Source organism: Psammomys obesus, unplaced genomic scaffold (genome assembly GCF_907164565.1).
Source record: "Psammomys obesus unplaced genomic scaffold, mPsaObe1.curated_primary_1811, whole genome shotgun sequence".
NCBI lineage: Eukaryota > Metazoa > Chordata > Mammalia > Rodentia > Muridae > Psammomys > Psammomys obesus.
In genome coordinates, this window is record NW_026592890.1 from 2,327,485 (window position 1) to 2,341,403 (window position 13,919).

The 13,919-nt window shown below is 45.1% G+C and overlaps 1 protein-coding gene across 1 annotated transcript in view; it reads right to left on the reverse strand.

Moving 5' to 3' along the window:
• Rgs17 (regulator of G protein signaling 17) overlaps nucleotides 1-13,919 on the reverse strand; it is an 81,771-nt gene that overhangs the window by 7,240 nt on the left and 60,612 nt on the right. Inside the window, exon 3 of the mRNA XM_055615865.1 lies at nucleotides 5-58. Within this exon, the coding sequence (XP_055471840.1) occupies nucleotides 5-58 (54 nt within the window). The remainder of the gene's footprint in view (nucleotides 1-4; nucleotides 59-13,919) is intronic.

The window sequence follows — 13,919 nt, forward strand, 5'->3', positions numbered from 1 at the left end:
GGTGGGGTGGGGGGGCCGCCCCGCAGCGTCTCCTCTTTCCTCATTCCTGACAGTGAGGCTGCAAAGTAACACACTCTGTCAAGAGAACTGCACACAGCCAAAGACAAGCATCGTTCTTGCAGGAGAAACAAGATGCTGCCAACTATGCGGCATTATTTAAAACACAGAAAGAGGAATGACACTTTCGAAGGAGGGTGGAGAGAGTTGGTGAGTCTATACCGACATAAAGAATCATAATCAGCACCCTCGACGGGATATCACTATTCATTCTGACTTCATGATCACGTAATTCAAATGACTTAAATGCTTTTTCATAACTGCACCGTCACGGCACCCAGTCTGGACACGCTTTCAGTATTCGACATGTCGTTGTGTTACCTTTAGAAGTGGAGAGTCGCGTTGATTTTTGCTTAGTTCAGCTTTTCTCATTTATTTTCTCCCTATTAGGACCCAAGACAATAGACTGCAGCAGACCAAGACAAGCTAAACTACTTTGCTCCATCCTTCTCTTCGAGCTATGTTTTTGTCATCAATAGCAGCACTGCTCTGGTGGCTAAGGCTGGAGCAACTTTCTGTGCTCTCTGTCAGTCCACCTCCAGTGTCTCGGGAGGGATCAGGAAGCAGTTCTAAGGGTGTGGGGCAGGAGAGCCGCAGGAAAGTGTGGCGGTGAGCTTCCGCTGTCCCCCTGACAAGATCTAGAACCATCCGGGCGACGGGCGGCTGGCCATGCCTACGGGGGAGATACCTCTATTAACTGACGTGGGGAAAGGATTCTGATTGTGGGCCCTGGGCTCCTAAGTGCTCGTGCCCAGTGTTTCCTTACTATGAGTGCGGTGAGACAGTTGCTTCAAGCTCCTGCTCACTTGATCCCCAGGATAAGGGACCGTACCGTGAACTGTGGGCTGAAGCAACCTGCCTCTCTTAAGCTGCTTTCGCCAGTGTATTCTGTCCCAGCAACAGGCACGAGGTTGAGGCAGCGGGAGAAGGCGCCGCGCCACTGACATACAGGGAGACGCGGGGACCTAGGAAAGGCCTTTTCAACCCAGAAGAGCAGGAATTGTTAGACTGGGGTAAACTCAGCCTAAGGGCACCTTTCGGTAGAAACCAGGGTCAAGGGGAGAACTAGAGGTAATGAGATCGTCGGTAGAGAGAGTAAAGGGAGGGGACAGCGCTGGGCCTCGGCTGGTTAAAGCACCCGTGGGATGAGCGAGAAGGTGGGAGATGACTCAGCGGCGCCCCCTCGGTAGAAACTCAAGCTCCTGGGTAGCACAGCAGTGTCCCTGCCGCTTCATGAGAAGCCATCTGAAGCAGAAGGAGGCTCTGTGGCATCTCCTTCATCGCCCGCGCATGCATGTGCCACCAGGGCCATGCGCATTGTCTATCAGCGCCCCATCGTCTTTGTGTTGACATTATTGTGCCCATCTTGCAGGCGAGGAAAGTAAAGGCTAGAGCGGCCGATCAGCTGATCGGAAACAGAGCGCCGGCAGTGTGGTACGGCTGGAGTGTGACCTCTGTAACCTGCCTTTCTCCCGAGCGCCTACCACACAGCAGACATTCTGCTAGGCACCATATACCGCTACACACGATTTCCGTACAAAATTAGCCTTTGACGTTGGGGCGGTGTCTACGAGCAGTCCCTCTCAAACTGGAAAGCCTGGCTAGACAAACTGAGAGTCTCCAGAATGGATTCTTGAACTCTCGGGTTGTGGGAAGTAAAGACGAAGAGAATGCAGCGTTGGGACGAGTCTAAGGACCTCAGGCTGTTGCTGGTAAGGCCCAGCCGCCTTGAGTTTGACTAGGCAGAAAAATCAACTGAAAAGTATATCCACTGAGGAAAAGAGACTAATCCATGTTGGGAAAGATCCTTTGATTGGAAGTACCATAGATCTCAAAGAAAAATAAAAACCTTAATAATGAAGCAAAGTACCTTTTCTTCCTCCTATGCTGGAGAGCAGTGGCAAGTTTTCTGGCATAGAGCCACGGGAGAGCGTAAAGCTCTGAGAGAAGTGGCATAGTTCAAAGACTATAGAGAGCTGACCAACAGCTGGCTGGTTCCAGGAGGCACCAATACTGGCAACACCCAAGAGAGCCCGGGAGAGAGCACATCCCTGGGACTAGAGCCGCAAAGGCTTCAGTGAGGCAGCGAAAGGGGGAGGGCCCCAGACAGAGCGGTGCTCTCTTCCGTCTAAGCATGTAGCCCTGTGAATGTGCTTGGTGTCTGACGTGGCCTACAAACCCACAGCCTTCGATACCTGCGGTCCATTTAGGTCCGTGTCGTCACGAGAGCGATCGGTTTCTTTCCCTGGCTTGGAGTGAAGGTATTTCCCTGTAATTCGAGCGGCGTTTGGGTGACATACACCACACCACTGCCGTTATTCTGCCAAACTTCCCCTCAAAGACCAACCATGCGCCCTTCGTGACTTTCACAAAAAGGATCTTACTGAAATAGGAAGTCACTCGTTTCCACACAGCATCCCAGAAAATGAACCACACAAAACCCAGGCCATCCCTCACAGCATGCATGGTTGGTTCTTCGGCACTCCTTCCCTCAGTGATTCTGCCGTAAAGCATTGGATCTGGAGTGAGCGTGCCTGATTCACATAGTTCTGAGCATAAATCCTGGCTCCTGTGTCTGTTCCCACGATGTTTACAAACATGGCAAATGCTACCATATTAGAGCCTTCAGAATTGGATTGTGCTTACACCTCCTGTCTACAGATGGTAAAATACGGACACACATTTGACTAAAACTAGTTATGACAGACACTTGGTAAACACTTAACTGTTCACCAAGGCTCACATCCTTAATTTAATAATGGGCATAATTTCATCCTTCAACAAAAAAAAAAAAAAAATTGAACTTAAGTGATGGTAGCCTCGGAAAGTAGGACAAGGATCGCCAGAGACAGCTGGCGATGTAAACTCTGGGCTTGCTGGACAGACTGTGCCACAAAGGGTTAGCTGCAAAAGCAGACATGTGGCATCAGTCTGCATGCGCTCCCTCATGCAAACATGCATTCACACCTATGTGCACCCCCAACAGAGAGAGGGGGAAGGGATGGAGGTGAGGAGAGAGAGGGGGAGGCGACAAAATATTGTCTAGAGATTGAGATGGAAAACTAGGAAGGACTTGCTGGTCTGGCTGCCTGTCCCTTATGACACGTCTACTCTCATTTTCACCGGTTTTTGTTTCAAATATCTGTGGGCCTGGGGCTGTGTTTTAGAGATAATAATATGATCCATATTTACTCTCAGCATCTCAGTGTTCAGGTGTTTTAAAAAGTTGAAAAGAAAGGCACCAAACAGAAGAGTTGTATTGTGAGTTCTCAAAAAGATGTGCATGTTGGTTTTAATTGTCCACTTTGACAGAATCTCGAATTGCTGGGGAGCTGGTCCCTGAGCTCGCCTGCAGGGTGCTGTATTGATTTTATTCGTGGGTGCAGGGAGACCCATGTTGACTGTGCGTGGGACCATTCCTGGGGCAGGGAATTCCAGACTATATCAAATGGGGAACGTGAGTTGCACATCAGACACACTCATGACTTTTAGGGCTGTTGATGTGGTGTGATCCGCTGCCCCAAGCGCCTGATGTCTTGATTTCTCACCACAAATACTGTACCGTGGAAGTCAGAATCAACTGTTCCCTTTTAAAATATATGTTTTTTTTTTTTTTTCTTTCGCATTCAGGTAGGTAGCACTTTAAATTTCTACCTTTCCATGTAAGACACAAAGAGAGTGAGACATGCTCACTGTGCGGTCTGTGGGAATCTTGATCAGAGTCTAATCCTGCAGGGAGGGGACTAACTTCCGGTCAGGTGGGTGGTGGACTCTCTGTGAAGAGCAGCCTGGACTGTGGTGGGAGAGAAAAGCCTGAAGCCGAGTGGGAGTTCCTTCACCTGTTATCAGAAAGAGCACACAGTCCACTCTGGAAGCGGTCAGTAGTTGTAAGAAGGCAATCAGTTCTCTGAAACGCCGCTCGAAGAAAGTGGTAAATAGCACAGAGCTTCGCACCAGCCATGATGATCATGGTAGCAGATGATAACATTTATTCGTGCAAAATGCGTGTGAGGAATCTGTGCAGGGTGCAAACTTAATCCATTTTGACAGCAAGGCTCCAGAAAAAAGGCTCCATTCTCATCAGGTAACAGGGTTAGATTACTAACCAACACCATTTCATTTGCAAAGACAGTCACTAAGGCTGACTCACACACCGTGGCTCAGCCTGGGGCTGACTTCTGGCCTCTGACTTCTCGCCTCACGAAAGCTTTGCTCTGCAGCATGGACACCGCCTCTCCTTACAAAAGCTGTCTGGGATGTTTTACCTTTTTAGTTATTCACAAAAAAAAAAAAAAAAAAAAAAAAAAAAAAAAAGAGCGGGGAAGGGGGGCTGATCTTAAAGCTATGGGAGGAATACCTTCAATTTCAGACAAAGAACAAATCAGTTGCAGACCTAGAATATAGATAGCTCCATTTCCACACCTTTGAGAGGCCTCTAGGGAGCAGATGGTTTGTGAAATTTGGGTCTGGAAATGTCCCGCAACATAAACGTATACTTTCAGTACGTTTAACGGAATGGTAAAGAAAACTGAAGAATACCCTGCTGGGCCAGAGGCGCTACCATGCAGGAAGCCTTGCCTTCAGTTCCCAGGGCCACTCAACACCAGGGGTGGTGGCGCCCCCTCCTGCGGTGCAGGCCTTGGGGGGGGGGGGGCTGGAGAATCAGAGGTTGCTGGTCAACCTCGGCCATATAGCAAGTTTCTGCAAGGCCAGCCTGAGCTGTGCAGACCTGGTCTCAAGAGAATCAACCAATCACAGGACACCACATCACAATGACTCTTCCGGTTTTACAGTCATATATTACGTAATGAAGTAAGATAAGAACTCATTCAGCTTAAGTTTTTGTTTCATGCTTACATACAGGCAGTAAGAGAATCGGCTATGAAAGTTGTTTCCACTAGGGGGCAGTGTTGCCGTTAGAAATACAACAGACTTAAGTCAGAGGAAAGGTTGAAAATCTTTCTGGATATAATTACCCTTATTTGGAAAAAAAAATATTTTCTTACATATAAGACATTTTGATAATTCTGCTTCTCCAAGTTATCCAGTTTTTCTGTGGTCCTGTTAACCAGGATGGAAGGGGAGGGTGGATTTTCACCTAGAGCTGTATGCAAATCTGGTCTCCAGTCACTTAATTTGGGAAAATAAAGTCATTTACTTTAGTCTTAAAGACATGTTGGCACTGCTGGGGGTGTTAGTGCCTACCTTTAATACCAGGACTCACTAGGGAGACAGAGGCAGGCACATCTCTGAGTTTAGTTCAAGGCCAGCCTGGTCTCAGAGTGAGTTCCAGAACAGCCAAGGTTACACAGAGAAACCCTGTCTTGAAAACAAACAACTAGAAGAATAATTTAAAAAATATGATGCTAACATAATCTTAATTACATTGTCAGTATCCTTCCACTAGAAAAAAAATCACTCTGTACTGTATGTGGGTGTGGAAAATGATCACATCATATACTTAGAGAGGTTTTTAAACAATATTTCCAGTGTTTTAAAATGGTCACATATGCTTAGTTTATTTTTTCAGCAATTTCAGTGTTTTAAAAGAGCCATTGTAAGAGTAAAGTCTCTGCATGATTTCAGTTTCAGTAAAGATTTACTTTGTGCCAGGGATAGCAGCACATGCCTTTACTTCGAGCACTTGAGAGGCAGAGGCAGGTGGATCTCTGTCTACAAAGTGAGTTCCAGGATAGCCAAAGCTACATAGTGAGACCCTGTCTTCAAAACAAACAAACAACCATTTACTTCCCTTTGATACATGAAAAACAAAGACACATTTTTCTCATTCTGACTCAGTCTCTCTTTGCTCTTGATTTCTTTCTATATGTACACATGCTTTTAAAGATAGGTTTCAAAGATGTACTTTTTATATGTATTAAATTTTATTCCAAACTGTAAAACAGTTATTTTAGGCTCATTGACAAGCTTATTAGCTTTGGAGTTTCCAGCCTTATTCAATAAGAAACTTCATGGTTAAAATCTAGACCTATTGTGTAGGCTAATGTTCAGTTAGAGGATCAATGTTTTTTACTTTGCATGAAGAGAGAATCTTTGGTTTTCCTCAAAATGAAGAGAATCACAGAAATATAGATAATGCTGTAAGACAAAGGCAACCATTATACCCTTTAATTCTCAGAGAGGCTAGAGAGCTGTTTCAGGCTTCTCTTTCACCCCACTGTCATTTGCTCTGCAATTTGTAAGGTAAGTTAGTGGATGCCCTTTGTAGAAAAACAAGTGCCGTGGGTTGGGAAGGCCAAATCACTCCAGTTTGTGTTGAACACACCCTGTCCCGGAAGCGGTGTGCGAAGGAGCATCTCAGTGTTTAAATGCACCTGTTGGGCAGGAGCTCGGGCTTGTGGTTTGGGTAGACTGTGTTCCTGTTGTGACCAGCAGGGTGGACACATTACAGCACTCACAGGCGTGGTGCAGAAATGTGGTTGGTAGCCGGCAGGGGCACTTCCTGGCTCTCCACCATTCACACCTAGACCGAAGCTTCCCAGTTACTGTTCGTATGACTTCCTGTGGGGACATCTGTGGGACACCCATGATTGACACTAACAGTGATAGGGTGTAGGGAAATCTGTGTGCATATATGGAAGTTTTGAGGCGTTTGCTTTCTACTTAGCGGCAGGTGCTGCCTTCCTCGATAGGCATGTCCATATAGCAAATATTGACATAAAAACAAATATGAATGTAATAGTTAATGTTTACTATGAATTTGACACTGCCACCTCAGGGCCCTCCTCCCAGGACTTCCCTGCAGTAATGGAGTACGTACTGAACTAAGAAAAAAAAATATCCTCCTACATTGCTTTCATCAGGGTTTTTTTTTTTTTTTTTTTTATCGCAGCAACTTTCCTTTTCCTATCTCAGTTTCTTTTTCCATGGCTGTAATAAAATATCCTGACTGAAGCAACCTAAGGCAGGAAGGGGTTCCATCCACCATCGTGGGGCAAGCCGAGGCAGCAGGAACTTGAACCACTTAATAACATCACATCAGGAGTGGAGAGCAATACGTTGGTTTATGCACGTGTCTCCACAGCCCTCTACTTTTTATTCAGCCAGAACGGCAAATCCAGGGCAAGGAACCACCCAGGGCAGGCCTCTTCCACCAATTCATGTACTTAAAACAACCCCTTACAGACATTCCCAGGGGCCCTTTCCCCGAGTGGTTCTAGACTGTGTCCAGCTGACAGTCGGCATTAACCACCACAGCAACAGAACCAGAGGTAAGACAATATGGGTGTCAAAGCATTTATCACAAACCCACTTGAGCTGGATAATTATAAGCCTTATTTTCACAAAACGTCAATCTTTTATCTAACAAGGAAAGAAAACAGCCTACGTGAAGGATGTCTTAAAATAGTTGGCAGACTGCAAAGGTCCACCATGCCTCTACTATGGAAGAATGTAGGCTAAGCCCTAAGGGGAGAAATGAAGAATTGAATGAGGATTGAACTTCTGGTTGTCTTGGTCATAAGGAATGGAAGTCCATTTTCCTCATACTGACCTTTCACCCTTTCACCTTTCCAAGTATCAGAGTCTCTGGACGTTTAAATAGGGCTCCCTTGTTTTCTCCGTCAGCAGATCTTCTGTCTAGCTCCCTTCTCCTTGCACTTAGGGAGAAAATCGGTTCTCCCAAAGTTCACCAATAACTTGGTGACTGGTTGGATCATGTGGGGTCCTCATGGGATGGGACTTCCCTGGGTCGCCTGCAGCCTTCATCCTGCCTCTGTGGAACATCACTGTCTTGCTTTTGGTACCGCTTGCCTTGATGTGTTCTTAGTGAGACCTCTTGGGTGGTATTGTTTTGGGCCACGTGAGCAGCTTCCCCACTCCTCTGCCCTTTCACTGTGGGCCTATCCTACCACTCAGCACGTTGCCCAGGGCCACAGGTCTCCTCTTCTAGACTCTGACTACGATGGCTCCCAGGTTATCACTGTTAAATGCCGACTTACCCCACAGCTAACACACGGGTGCCACAGAGAGGGAGTGGGGGGGCATCATCTTACTTTTGGATGGAGCAACTTCTTCCTCTCTCATCTGACAGAGTCACTTTTCAAAAATTTTATTGCATATTCATATATCTCGTGTATGTGTCTACGTGGTTTGTTCTCTTCTTCTACCACCTGGGGATTGAACTCACAGCCCTGGGCATGGTGACAGGCATCTCTGCCCACTAAGTCATTTCGCCAGCCTATTGGGCTAAGACTGAGATTCTGCACTAGCGCGTGACTGCCTTTCCATTCCACACCTCTTCCTCTTTTCCAGCCCTCAATGGCCCTCCTCCTCACGGTGCTCTCCCCAGTGCCCAGAACTGACCCTCTAAGGGGCTGTATATAGGCCACTTCTCCAATGCCACAGGCCACGGCAGTGGGAGGGAAAAGCATCTTTCTTCCAAAGCCTCCAATGCTGTGCCGCCTCACTCCCCACTCCTCTCGTGGCACTGCTCCCTGCATGCCCCCCTCTCTCTTCCTGTCCCCCGTCTCGGCATACCCACGCCACACAATCGGTATGGCTGCCTGCAAGGAGTTTGCCAGACCATTTTTCTTGTTCTGCACTGCACTAGCTAATGTATGCAGGAGGTATCTTAACTCCTGAGCTGGCTCCATCCTTACTCACCTCTCTTCTGATTTCATCATTGCCATCTTTTTGCTTTCCTAAATGTGCCCCACATCATGCTTTTATCTGTGATTTTATTTCTTTCTGTTCTACCTTTTCATAGGAAATCTAAATTGTGCAATATGAAACTTAGAAAATATTCAACTCCTGAAACATCCCTTTATTTTTATGTGTATGACGGTTTTTTCTACATGTTTGTAACTACACTGAATGTGTGCTGGTGCCCACAGAAGCCAGCGAGGGTGCCAGATCTCCCAGGACTGGCGTTATGCTGGGTACTGATGTAGGGCCGTGCTCTTCAGCCACAGAAAAGATATGACTTTTTTGGTTTAAAATAAGAGAAATGTTAAAAAAACAGTAGATGTAATATGCCTGTGATGGACACAGATCACTGTAGTTTTCATTGTGACAGTTTTACAGTGACAGAAGTTGCTGGAGACTGTTTTACATGGCAGCTATACTACTAAACAAACTTTTTTAAGTGGCTAACCTTGTAGTTAAAACAAATACCCTGGACTGTCTAATGACTTTCCTCTCTGTCACCATGGTGTCAGGGAGAACCTGATGAACAAATGTTGACGAGCTAAAACCATGCTAACAATGGCTACTTGATCAACTCCAACCTTATGACTGAATGAATGAATGCTGTATAGGAGTTGCCAAGTTCTAACACCCTCTCTCTGGCTCATGTATAGAGTCTGTGAAACCTACCTTCTAATGTCTCAATTGTGTGACATTCAAGTAGCTGATAGGAGCTATTCAGCGATTCCATGGCACTGTAAAATGTGATTCCAAGCCTTGATCTCTTTGTAAGCTACGTTCATGATGATTCTGTCACAAGCACTTTGGAGACTGTGCAGAGCAAACCACTTTATAGGAGTAGCTTACTCCATGCAAGATGAATCAGCTCTCTGCGGGCGACAGGTACACGGGAGACGCTTACACACAGTTGCCTCTGATGAGATGCCTCAGCTTGCATATTGTGAGTCTCGGTATTTCCAGGGAGTGGTTTCTTTACCATGGTGCAGACTTGGGGTTTTGTTTTCATTTTCAAAAAATATCCTTTGGCTTTGAAAACATGCATCTTAGTATTTCCATTGGCAGGGAGCTCGAGGGTGACAGCATCAGAGGATAAAATAGGACATTCTTTTTGCACTGTTTTGAATTACAGAGGTTGGGGTGCTTGTTAAAACTGGAGAAGGAACAACCAAAAGCATGTTTATGAAGGTCCCAACATTTACTTAGTGAAATCTATCCCACGGCCTGGGAATTCTGGGAATAAGTGTGTTTAAATGAGGCACAGTTTTAGTTTCAAAGGACTAGTTAATTTACTAAATTTATTCTGTGACCAATCTTTCCTGCAAAGAATCTACTGTTACTGGCCAAATCCAGTGAGCAATACCCAAAGTAACATTTGCGATTGTGAGATAGACTGGGAAGGCTGTACTGATCAGTGGTTCACATCAAACTGGGAATGCAAGTTTCTGAGTACCATATTAATGCGGCCTAGACTGTGTACTGGACCCTAAGAGATCTGCCATCTAATCCCACCTTTATAGCACTTGGGTTTTCTGACATATGAAATTAAAACTCTTTCCATCATCATCATCTTGTTTAAGGAAGGTAATTTTGTTTCAAACAAAAGCTTTTTTCTTTGTTTTTCTCTTGTTTTTTTGTTTTTGGGTTTTAGAGACAGTGTTTCTTTGTGTAGCCCTGGCTGTCCAGGTATCACTCTGTAAACCAGGCTGGCCTTGAACTTGTAGATGTACCTGCCTCTGCCTTTCCAGTGCTGGGATTAAAGGCCTGTGTCACCACACTATGCCCCAACAAAAGCTTTTGTCTAATTGTGTCAGTCAATGTTCCTGTTGCTAACACCACATACCTGACAGAAGGAATATAAAGAAGAGAGGCTTATTTGGACCTATAGCTTCAGGGGATGTTAATTCATCCTAGCAAGGAAGGCATGCCAGCTGAAACAGCTTCTTCCGTGGAGATGGGGCCTTGCGGTGGCTGTCCTCTCCAGTACAGGCAGGAAGCAGAGAGAGAACGGGAGAATTGAATCAGGTGCACAGTAGCCCTCAAGGGTCCACGCGCCTGTGTCTGCCAGCTAAGGCTTCCCTCTTAAAGGTTATGCTGCCTCCAAAACAGTAGGTAGCATCAGCTAGTGACCAAATATTCAAATATATGAGCCTGTGGGGAATGCTTTATCTGCAATTGACAAAATTAGGCCTGATACATAAAATAACCAGAGGAAGAATGATTCTATGCGAAACAGAAACTAAAAGCAAGAGCTCAGGAAGGCTTTGGTCAGGAATCTTTCTATCCTTTATTCCCTATGGCCGTGATCTGACTATGCTGGCTGCTTTTATGTCAACTTGACACAAGCCAGAATCATTCTGAAACAATCATTTGACAGAGCCTTGACTGAGAAATGTCCCCATCAGATTGGCTTGTCAGCAAGCCTGCAGTGCATTTTTCTTTCTGACTGATGATTGATATGGGAGAGTCCAGATCACCATGAGAAGGGTCACTCCTGGGATGGTGGTCTTGGGTTCTGTAAGAAATCAGGCTAAGCGAGCCATGAGGAGAAAGCCAGTAAGCAGCACCCTCCATGATTTCGCTTCAGTTCCTGCTTCCAGGTTCCTCTGTTGTTTGAGTCCCTGCCCTTACTTCTCACAGTGATGGGCTTTTATCTAAAAGTAGAAGATGACATACAGTTTCCTCCTCTCAAGTTGCTTTTGGTCATAGTGCTTTATTACAGCAATTAGAAGCCTTCACTAAGATAGTGGCCATCACTCTTCGCCAAACAAAGGTCACATGATGCTGGGGACTGGTGAATCATGACTCTTGAGTTCTAATTTTTAATCTTTCTTGCTTTGTGGATTCCACTAAAAGCAGGCAGGCACTGAGGGATAATTAGCACCCAATGACTATTTTGGGGGGGGTGGGGGGGAGTAGCCTGAATTATTTTAATGCAACCTCTGCTATCATCGGAAGTTTCATTGACCGTTTGGACCATAGCTTTAAGTTAAAAGCTGTATTTGAAAGCTTTACTCTGTGCGTCTCCCTGTGCCTTTTATGTTTGTGAACACTGAAGCCTCTAGTCTCCAGTGCACTTGTGCGTGATATTATCCTGGGTGCAAGCTATACTGTCTTGGTGGTGGATGGTGAGGAACTTGTAAAGGTGTTTCCTCAGGAAAAAAAAAATTCAGCCAGAAGACTACTAGCTAAGAGGAGGGTTAGGTTCAACCTTGAGCCTTCGGGTGAATGGTGTGGTCAAAGTTCCCTTTTTTGTTACGCCCTGCAGAAGAGGCTCAGTTCATCTGCAGATTTTGTTCACCATATTCACATTCATGGCTTGTCTGTAAGACAGTTAAAGGATCTAAACATATTTTTTCTTGTCATTTCTTCTTGAAATCGAGGCCATGATGACACAAAAGAAAGAGACTTTGTTAGGGCAGAAGTGGCTCTTTGACAAGGTGACAGCCAGTTCATGGTAGTCATTAGAAGTAGGTCACACTCCAGACTTCCAGGAGACTTTAGGGATAGCCAGCAGGTGCGCACTCTACAGCCTTTTCTACAACGAGATGCTGGTGATTTCATAAGGAGGGTAAATTAAAAAATGAGGGACGGGCTGTGAGTGAGGTATGGCGAGAAATGCCAGCTTGAAAGGGTGCTACAGTATTTTAAAAGCCTATAATGTGAAGCTACAGCAAAGCCTTTACATTTATTCTAAGACATAGAAATTTATTTATTTTTAGCCCTTTATTTCCTTAAAAGGAAGTGAAACCAGCCACAGGACAACGGTCCCCGTCCATGGTGACAGTTGTTTTATGTTTTGATTCCTAACGCTTTTTAGGCTCTAAATTACATTTTTCCACGGTGCTTTTTGTTCTGCTCCTTTGACCTAGCCTAGAAATTTTAAAGAACATTTCTTTCCAATTTCTCACTCTAAAAAAGGCCCCTACAATTTTCTTTCCTAAACTCAATGTGCAAAAATAATAAAATTCTAAAAAATTAATGTGTAAAGGATAGTTTCACCTGCAGTTATGTAAATAATTTTACAGTTAAAAGCCACAGTACAAGGCAATTGAATTGTTGTGATTTCTGAAAACCAAATTGCTGATACCTGGAGGGATAAATTTCAGAAGAGGCGGGGAGATATGAGAAAGAGAAGGTGAGGAGATGAATATGGTCAAGGTACATGGTACACTTGAACAAAAGTGCCTTCATGGTCTCTACTACTGTGTACAATAAATATAAACAATAAAATTCCATATAAAAGAGAAACTACCTACCATGTGTCTTACATGCTTTGTACATGTATAGATTATAATTTTAAGGCCAGCATTATCCCTTGCTGAAAAGTACAGTTTTTGACAACTAGACTCTAGATTCAGACTAGCTAACAGAGCACCCAGGCAAGGCATCTTGTCTTTGGAAGTGTCTAAAATACTGTCACGAAAAAGGTGTTGAAGGCTGATGAAGCTTCTAAAAGCTGCTTTGTTCTTGATCCTTAGTCTGTGTTTTATGGCAATTTGATGATGATGAATGAGTTGGACTGTTTGATTACTGAATGCATACAGTCACATAGATGTCTATATGGCAATGGAATCAAGTCTCATGGACTGTAGTTACATGCTACATAAACATGTTTCAGTCAGTCAAAGGTCATAGGTAACAGTGGTCCATGATTATAAATGAGCATAAATCTCATTCAGAATGTCAATCAGGATAGATACCAGAAGTGGTAGAAGACAGGAAACAGGATGGGAGTCTACTATAAAAGGTTCTCTGAAAAGATTCACCCAACAGGGGATCCAAGCAGATATTGAGACTCAGGGCCAAACTTTGGGAAGAGCTCAGAGAGTCTTATGGAGGAAGAGAGGGGTAGGATTACAGGGACATGGAGGGGACAGGAGCCCCACAAGGAGACCAACAGAACTAAAAGATCTGAGCCCAGGGGTCCTACAGAGACTGATGCACCAACAGAGGACCATGCATGGAGAGGACCTAGACCCCCTGCTCAGATGTGGCTGATTGGCAGCTCAGTGTCCATGTGGATCTCTAAGTAATGGGATCAGGGGCTGCCTCTTTCATGAACTCAGTTGACTGCTCTCTGATCACTCGCCCCTGATGATGCAACCTTGCCAGGCCACAGAGGAAGAGGATCCAGGCAGTCCTGATGAGACTTATCAAGCTATGAGCAGATGGCAATACTGGAGAACTCCCCCTTT